The 9,298-nt window shown below is 33.3% G+C and overlaps 2 protein-coding genes across 2 annotated transcripts; both read right to left on the minus strand.

Annotated features, from left to right (window-relative positions):
- On the minus strand, positions 1-9,120 carry LOC120342303 (nascent polypeptide-associated complex subunit alpha-like). Its single transcript, XM_039411078.2, has 9 exons — positions 9,026-9,120; positions 8,302-8,374; positions 3,075-3,104; positions 2,540-2,676; positions 1,859-1,957; positions 1,424-1,573; positions 962-1,084; positions 595-720; positions 1-284 (listed from the first exon to the last, which is right to left on the minus strand). The coding sequence occupies exons 1-9, from the start codon at positions 9,047-9,049 to the stop codon at positions 270-272; spliced, it is 777 nt and encodes a 258-aa protein (XP_039267012.2). The 5' UTR covers positions 9,050-9,120; the 3' UTR covers positions 1-269.
- On the minus strand, positions 3,115-8,212 carry LOC144420991 (uncharacterized). Its single transcript, XM_078110982.1, has 2 exons — positions 8,175-8,212; positions 3,115-6,880 (listed from the first exon to the last, which is right to left on the minus strand). Exon 2 carries the CDS (start codon positions 6,735-6,737, stop codon positions 3,666-3,668), a length of 3,072 nt encoding a protein of 1,023 aa, XP_077967108.1. The 5' UTR covers positions 6,738-6,880; positions 8,175-8,212; the 3' UTR covers positions 3,115-3,665.
- Positions 9,121-9,298: the final 178 nt, after the last annotated feature.

Consider the following 9,298-nt stretch of genomic DNA (forward strand, 5'->3'; position numbering starts at 1 on the left):
TATTTTTGGCCAGAATTTTATTTCTTGGGGTATAGCACATCTCCTAAACACCCAACAACATACTATTTCAAACACTTGTACATGAAAAATGGGACAAAATTACAAAAGGAGAACCGACAAATCATTTCGCAATTCATGCACAACAGCAACGCGTCAAAAATCCAAAACAATAGAACTGCATCATGATGATTGACAAGCTACACCACAGTATTTGTCATAGTGACGCATGGTTGAGACCAGCCGATGAGCATGTGCGAAATTTGCCTTCGCTACATAGTTAATTCCTGCAAAAAATAATGCATACATTAACAAAAAGTAATCCGAATACATTCATGGCATAAATGCTGAATAACAATTTCAAACTCATTACAGAGAGATTAATCCCCCGTCCACTGAGAACAATTAACTGGTAAGACACGAGCCCTGCACAGGTTACAGGAAAGCGAGTCGTATTATTAGATTTCTTATACCAAGGATCCTGAACAGGTAAAAAAAATAGCCAACTTTGATTTACCCAGAATGAAAGAAGCAAAATAATCTGATGTTATCCTATTACCACAGATCTTAAAATCGAAACCATTTTTCATAACTCACCATGATTGCATTGACAATATCATTATTATTCTTTTTGAGAGATTTAATGGCTTTGTTACGGGTCACGGTCGCTTGCTGCATAACAAGTTCAATGTCTTTACTTTCGACACCAGAGTCATCAACTTCCTGATAATATAAAACGTGAAATACATAACATGGAAAATTGAAAATAAAACTTTCAGTCTCAAAACTGCCATGGCCCAAAAGTGGAAAATTTTGCAAAATTTCATCAAAAAATTTGGGAATGAGAAGGTCGCGATGATTGGATGATAGAGATTTATGTTAATCTATCATAGAAATTTTATCCATTTCCCTACATTTTGAAGCCATATTACTATCTAACAAGAAGAAAGCAATAAACACAAACCTCATCATTATCACTGTCATCTTGAACGCTTGCAGCAGTAGTTGCATTTTCTGCGGCAGATGGAATTGTGTTTTTGAACTTTTCAGCTGCGGCATGTTGAGCTTGTTGGGACAGATCTTCAATCTTGAAAAAAAAATTTTTTTTTGATTCATTATAAAAAATACACCTTCGGTATATGCACTAGTTGTCACAACATTCGGAAAAATATTTTTAAGTTTCTATATTCTGCGGATAAAACTTGAATGCTCAAAAACTCAATCCCATGATATTTGTTGTGACAGAGCAATTGATGTAAAATTGCATTAGAAGAAGTAGTCTGCAGTCAGTCATATTAGTTTCACATCTAGTTCTCTGAAGACTATGTTGTTAATGAAGTCGGAACAAAGAGTAACTAAATAAATGGTTATTCCTGGGTGGGTTATATAAAGACAGAAAACAAAACAATAGGAAACAAAAATTTACCTTTGCTTCACCAAATACGATATACGTATCTGAAGCTGGACTTTTTAAAACATCAGGATTGTTGATAACGAAAAGAATATTCTTCGATTTCCTTATTGTTACGCGTGTAATACCAGTGATGTTCTTCATACAATTCAGCTTTGCAATCGCCTAGATATAAAGTTGGTAATCATCAAATTTATTATCATTTTATGTAAAAGTACCAATGTCATCTAATCAAATTATGAATATAGAAATAACAAAATAAAATATATACAAGTGACATTGTTAAACATGTCAAAAAACAAAATAATCCAACTTTTGAAAAAGTTTCAAAAATTTAGCTTATAATATGAAAAAAAAAGTACGACATGTGGCTTTGTACTACCGATTCTGCTTGACACAGTTCCAATTTTTACATTGCAAATTGTAAAATTCAATATCATGCCAACAAACCTTTCTAGCTTTCTTTTCATTTCTTGATTGTTTTGCCTTTACTTGCTCCTGCTCTTCAGCATCTCCTCCAGCACTTGCTTGGTTGAGTAAGTTCATCACCTTAAAAATAAAAAGTTGATTATCACTCACTCACCAAAGAACTCAGTTACCTATTAAACAGGTACTTACCTACTGAAAATTATTTAAAGTAACAGTGTAGTGATATTGTAATGTAACAATTGACTTACGCTAAACGATTTAAATTCTAAACATAGCGTAGTTCCCTATTGTTTCAATAAATTCCAGTAATTTTGTTACAGAAAAGTGTGATAATTTTCATACTGGGTAGCATGACCAATAGAAAGTGGAAAGAGACATAGTGGCACAGTTGAAAATATATAGCTGGAACATCAGTGATTAGTATATTGGAGTTAAAAGAAAATCATATTGAGCCCCATATATTAAACTCAAGCATGAGAGTCTCAGTCTCGGTCGAGTATGGTAAATTTCATAAAACAATGAGAATGCACGAGTACAAAGAAAAATATTTATTTTTTCGACTTTGGTAGTTTGGTACTAGTTTTGCCAAGGATATATCTTTTGTTGTCATTAACAACATATATAATAATGCATGAGCTCAAGCCAGTACCGGACTACTTTTAAAAGTATTTAACAATGACTAGAAAACAATACAAATTTTACATCAGCTGACAGAGAAGCCTTCGTTGCAGTCGCTGATGTTGTCTTGGGATCAACATGAGCAGATGCCGTTGATGTTGTTATATTGTCGACTAAATCTGGCATGGAGTCATCATCACTGTCACCATCTGTACCTGAACCTAAAAATAGGGAAATTTTGATTATTATATCATCAGAAGACTTGAAGTGTACTTGATCAAAAAGTCAATAGTCAATAAACAATTACAATGCTATGGACTGTTAATAACAACTTGAAAAATATTCAGAAATATAACAGCGATTTCATAAATATATGAACTCATCACACTGTTATATTAATTAACGCTGACATTTGGCATCAATTTTTTTTCAAGGGTGGTCAAAATCCTGTCCTGCTATTTGACATATTACAGTTGTAAGTATAGAACCAAACCTAATATTTCAACAAGTGTGAAGTGTTATCTCCTAGATAGCCCTAGATATAAAACTATTATTTATATAGCATTACCAGATCACAAAAATTTCAAACTAGTTAAATTAAATTCTAATGTCAACATACCGTCTCCATTCACATCCTTCACATCACATCCTGCAAAAATAAAAGAAATCATTACATAGAGTACAATACACGATTAGATTCAACTTTTTCTGATATAACTTAGATGCAATGATAATGTAAAAGGGCATTACACGTGTAAATATAAAAAAGGGGAACGATCAGAAAGAACGATTATTAATAAGATAATAAGATGAGGATATCACAATCTATCATCGAAATAGGTATGTCCATAGATGAGCAAAAAGTCCATATTACAAGATCCGTGTGCTTTATATAGAATACAATTTCTATGTGAGTTAAAGTTGGTTGCAAATAAAACTGAGAAACATAATATATTCTAATAAAGCAACAGTTGAAATTCATGATGATGAACATAAAATCAAGCTAACCAACCACACAACACAACCTTCTTGGCGTAAGTGGTTTGTGTGTAAAGCTTTATTTACATGATTATGCTGCCGAAGTGACAAGAAAAACACAATACAATAAATGAAGATAGATATTTTAAGCCTTGATGTACACTCAAGTTTTTAAATTGGTAGGAAGAATTAAACAATGAAACGATGAATTAAGTGAAGAAAAAGTATAAGCTTAAAGATGATAGATGAAGGACACGCATGATCGCTCACCCTTAGTGAACAACTGTGTCTCGACAACAGGTGTGTCGTCATCATCAGAAATTTTCTTTATAGCTCCTGACGAATTCGCCACGTCACTATCAGAAGTTGAACAAACAGAAGACACAAGAGAAGGCATTATACTAGTAGAAACAGACACTGCCTCTGTCATATTGTCAGCTGTTGACTGTATAGGTTTTGACACTTGAGTAGATTGTATGGAATTCTCAAGGGAAGCTGCCTCAGACAAGATTACATCATCGCTAAACAATTTAAAGTTACTTTCTTCTGACATTTTCAGTTCTATTATTTCATAATTCTCAGTCTTCATTGAAAGTCCGCCATTACTTTTGTATGTGGTACTAAGCAATTCTCCACAATTCAGCAACTCGTCATCGATGTATGAATTCATTTCATCTAGCTCAAGTTGTTGCCCTGTGTTATGACCGAAATAATCATGTGAATATTCCATCTCACTCATTCGTAATTCGTCCTCATCATTCATTTCACAACTTGCATCTTCATTTCTAAATTCTACTTCTTTATCGTCATCGTAACAATTTTTATCATCCAATCTGACTGTTGATGCATCTTCATTTGGATTCAGTGACTTTTCTAATATATCATTTGGGCTTGAATCTGCACGGTTATTTGATTTTAGTGAATTTGATAAACTAATATTGCCCTCCATTGATGTAGGTTCCTCCACTGAAGAAGCGGGCTTTGACAATTTCAAATCTCTTTCTTGTGATTCATTACTAGGATCTTCATTCAAATACAATGTTTCGCTTATTTCAACAGATTTTTGCTCAGAATGAGACAATGTAGTAGATTCAACATCAATTAAAGATGTCTGCATTTGGCAATCTTGTGGGGTTAGAAAACTAGTGGAAACAACAGTTTCCAATTCTGTTGAATTGGAAATAGATTCTGAACCTACTGGTTGTACATTATCCTTCTTGCCTTCAATACTAGGAAAGGTGACACTTTCAACATTCTTCTCTTCTACATTGTGGGTTGTGTCATTCTCATCATTTTGGACACTACTTTTTAACTTTTCCACGACCCCAGCTTCAACATTTGCACTTTGTTCATTAGCAGAAAATGCATCACTATCTGGATGATTTTTCGGCCCAGGCAGTGTAACAGATTCGTCTGAAATTGATTCATTATCTAAAGAGGTGTCATCTGGAGAATCTGTTGTTTCTTGGTTACAATTCTCCAAAGAACAACTTCCATCAGGTTTAGAATCAGCTAAGAGTAAATAATCATTCTGCAGTTCCACGCCCAATAAAATCGGACTTCCTACTTTGTTTTCTTGTTTCGCATTACATTCAACACCACTAATTAATTTATTATCAGTTTGGTCACCAATATCTGTATTACCAGTAGGAATACTGTCCTCTGTATCTAACTTTGTGAAATCTTTGATGCTTTCAGCATGGGTTGATTCATCAAGGTTTTCTATGACTCCAGTAGAGTCCTTTTCGATTGCTTCAAGGGAATCACTTTGTACACAATCAGCACAGCAAGGTAATTTGTTTTGTTCAATGTCAGAAATAGCGGGAATTCCCTCCGAAGCTTCAGATTTGGATGACAAAACAGTTCCGCTATTATCAGAGCAGTTATTTTCATTGGATAAAATTTCTTCATTTGGAGTATTACATTCATTTTCAAAATTGTCGTCTAAATACTGAAATGCGGAATCTATTTCATGACATATTGTGTCTTGACCATCCTCATTATATGAATCAGAAGATGACTCTTTAACAACATCAGCACTGTCTATTTCAGGAGAGTGGGTAACTGGGGAAAGTATGACGGTTTGATCTGCAACATTTCTGGATTTTAATACTTCAATAGAAAACTCAACACCAGTCTCGTCACTGACTTTTTCTTTCTTTGCAGCCAAACAGTCGATGTCAGGTTGCACAATAAACACAGTTTCCTCTGGATTTTCATCTTCATTAGCGACTTCATTTTGTGATATTTCTTTGGATTTTATTAATTCAGGAAAAAACTCAATATCAGTCTCGTCAATGCCCTTTTCTTTCTTTGCAGCCAAACAGTCGATGTTAGGTTGCACAATAAACACAGTTTCCTCTGGCTTTCCATCTTCATTAGCGACTTCATTTTGTGATATTTCTTTGGATTTTATTACTTCAGGAAAAAACTCAACACCAGTCTCGTCACTGACTTTTTCTTTCTTTGTAGCCAAACAGTCGATGTCAGGTTGCACAATAAACACAGTTTCCTCTGACTTTCCATCTTCATTAGCGACTTCATTTTGTGATATTTCTTTGGATTTTATTACTTCAGGAAAAAACTCAATATCAATCTCGTCAATGCCCTTTTCTTTCTCAGTAGCGAAACAGTTGATATCAGGTTGCACAGTAAACACAGTTTTCTCTAGATTTTCATCTTCATTAGTGATTTCATTTGGTGATATTATTTTGTCAGGAGGCTTTGTGTTCTTTTCATGAATAACATCTGGTTTATCATTGGCGCAAATGCTTTCACAAACTTTCTCTTCGATTTTTTGATGATCACATTGTTTTAGAGGTGGCGTATTCTTTAATAAGCTTGGAAACAAATGAATAAATTTTTCATTTGATGAAGATTTATTATTTGATGTCTGATTATTTGAAGGGCCGAAATTTTCAGACAAAATTGGCTCATGAATGACAGAGTAATCTGAGGCAGCTACAGTTCCACCAGATTCAGTTGATTCAGGAATTGGGATAGGACTTGATGAAAAATGCAAGTCATTGTTTGTATCATCACCAATGACAACAAACCCCTCATCTTCGTAAGTAGGGTTCACAAAGCCTTCAATAAGACTTTCTCTCTGGGCTCCATCTTCTGGTAATGAATTAAATAGGTCTATGTTTTCTGATGAGACGATTTGTTTCTCAATGCCATCAACATTTCCTTGAACGGATTCAGAAAAGTTTTCAAAATGTGGATTCAGATGAGGTATAGGGCTCAAAACCCGTAGAGATGGGGATTTGGCTTCATTTTTAGAAGAAGTCGTACAATCAGTCATATGACATACTCCGCTAAAAGAATCAGTCACAGACGACTGCAATTTCAAGTCTAAAGGGACTTGACATATATTTCTATGACTGGAAGAATCCTCTGGAGAGAAAGGATCTATTTCAACAGAAGTAGAAAGAACAGGATAGAGAGCTGAAAGAAACAATACCCATCTACCATCAATATATTATGTATTACAATATCTTGATGACAATGTTTCAAAGCATGTAACTCGGAATTGCAAAATGCTAGTCAAAAATTTTATAAATTAATACGAATGGGTTTTGTCATATATTTATCACACTACGATTACTTAATTTCCTGACAGATGAATACTGTTGACAATATATAAATAATATTTCCATGACAACTAGGCACCATAATATTGAGCAAATGTATTGAAAATTATTACAATTAAGGAATATTTTTGTTGATACACACAGAATGTTGCACATGCCAACCTATGAAACCAAGGTGTTGTTATTGGTAAGTGTTTATGTCCAATGCTTGCCAAGATCAAGAAGCAACTAAAAGCGATGTTGCAGACATTGTGACAGACCCTATGAGCTTTGAGTCGCAGGTATAGAAATTCTAGAAATCATGGTTCTCAAGACTCCACTACTGCGTTCGGCTCACTCATGATCCAATGACATAATAATCTTAAATCTATGATGAAAAATGGAGCATATGAACTTCTTCCAGCTATTATATATGTTTTTGCTATTTACAGAGGGAAAAAGAAGGCCTAAAAAATATAAAAAAAATAATGCCTTAATTTCCTTATCCACTTATCAACAAGAATCAAATCTAAAAACGAGTAATACGGTCCTGCTATGTGAGGGTTAGGTGATAAATAAAGAAAGAGTCATTTTAAACTTATGAACCTAATAACAGTAACTATAACAGTGAACCTAGTAACTATTTTTTAATTGGGGTTATTAATGGTAGAAATGTACATAGAATTTAGTTCAACCGAAAATAAAACCTGGAAAAAGATCTATTTTGAGAATTCAAAAAGTGAAATTTTTTTTGTGTGTAAAATTTGCCATTTTTTCAATGGAAACTAGGTTTCGATGTATTGTTTTGCAGTAGATAGATTCATTCAGATTATTCAAAATCTTCTATGATCCAACTATTTGGACTTACATCAGCAAAGCACCCTTTTAATATTTTTGAAAATAAATAAGACAGCCAGTCAATGATGTAAATAACAAGAAAATGTTGATAATTCAGGTCTTCCCAAATAATCTAATGTCTCATACAAGTAATGAAACAAGAAGCAAAAGCTATTTTGTAAACATAACATTGATTTTTGAAGCCAATTCGATGAGCGCAAATACGAAGGAAATAGCATTATTAGGCCTGCTTCTCATGAAAGTCAAACATGTGTGAAATGATGTCATATATACGTTGTAATGATCAAGAATCGATATAAGTAAGATCATACTTTCGAATGAAATTACAGGCTTTGGAGACTTCGTTGGATTTTTGAAAGCTGCCATAAATATTAACATCTGTAAGAATTCATGTTGAAAGCTGTTGAAAAAATATGAATGAAAATGGTGTTAACATACCTTGATCCATTGGAACATCATCGTCGTCCAACTCTGTTATAGTTGCTCCTTGAGTAATGTCATTTTCGGGAGACTGCAAAGCAATAACAAAGGCTTTAGTTAACAATATTGAGATTGATCACAATCCATATGTTAAGAAGATGAGTAGGTTTTAATAATTTCTAATGAGACAGCTTATTCTGTTATTGGAAAATGGAGATGATGAAGCAAGTTCAGAAGTTCTTTAATAAATGTAAAAGTAAAATAAACAATGGTATTAGCATAGTCATTTACTTGATAACTGAGTACTGCAGTAACTGAGAAAAATGTAAAATATGATCAGAATTTGATAATGTTCAGATGCTACAAAAAAATGAAACTATAAAAACAGAAATGCAATGATGGCAATGAATACTGGAATATGTAAGAATTTTTCAACTTTCAAAGATTACCAGTAGGCGTTCTTTTTAAACAGTCACAGGGCAATGTTTCTTTCCTTAGTTCATAGAGTTTCAAGTTTCCATAATGCAGTAATGGTATTACTGTGTTATGGCAAAATATTACAGTATTAATTACAAATTTTGCAGAGATACACAATGATATGACTAATACAGTATTAGTTAACCCATAACAGAATCATGGAATACTGTTTTGCTGTCATATACTTCTGCACTTTACTTCTTTAGAATAGAATTTACAATACCCTAGGCCCATTATTTTCTTATAGAACAAAACAAAAACTCACCGTAATAGTACTGGAGTCCGCCATTTTTCAACAATTTTTGTAGATTAGAAATTTTAAAAAATATGATCTGATACAGAATAGCTCAAATCTAACGACATCAAAGAAAATATAAACGTTCAATTAGTTCGACATTCTATTACATTTGAAACAAAACTTATTTCCTGTATCTGTAAACTACATTTCAGTTATAAATATGCTCTTCTCTGACTATAAATTCTTTGATCTTGAAAGAACGATTAAACAAGATAAAGGAGGACGCCCTAAAGGCAACAC

Source organism: Styela clava, chromosome 3 (genome assembly GCF_964204865.1).
Source record: "Styela clava chromosome 3, kaStyClav1.hap1.2, whole genome shotgun sequence".
NCBI classification, from domain to species: Eukaryota; Metazoa; Chordata; class Ascidiacea; order Stolidobranchia; family Styelidae; genus Styela; species Styela clava.

Excerpts from the sequence above, each read along its gene's own strand:
- LOC144420991 (XM_078110982.1), bottom strand. The coding sequence starts at position 6,737 with ATGACTGATTGTACGACTTCTTCTAAAAATGAAGCCAAATCCCCATCT.
- LOC120342303 (XM_039411078.2), bottom strand. The coding sequence starts at position 9,049 with ATGGCGGACTCCAGTACTATTACG. Across the intron at positions 2,677-3,074 it reads GAAGGATGTGAATGGAGACG|GTTCAGGTACAGATGGTGAC; the intron begins GTATGTTGACAT and ends CCCTATTTTTAG. Across the intron at positions 721-961 it reads ATGACAGTGATAATGATGAG|GAAGTTGATGACTCTGGTGT; the intron begins GTTTGTGTTTAT and ends TTATATTATCAG.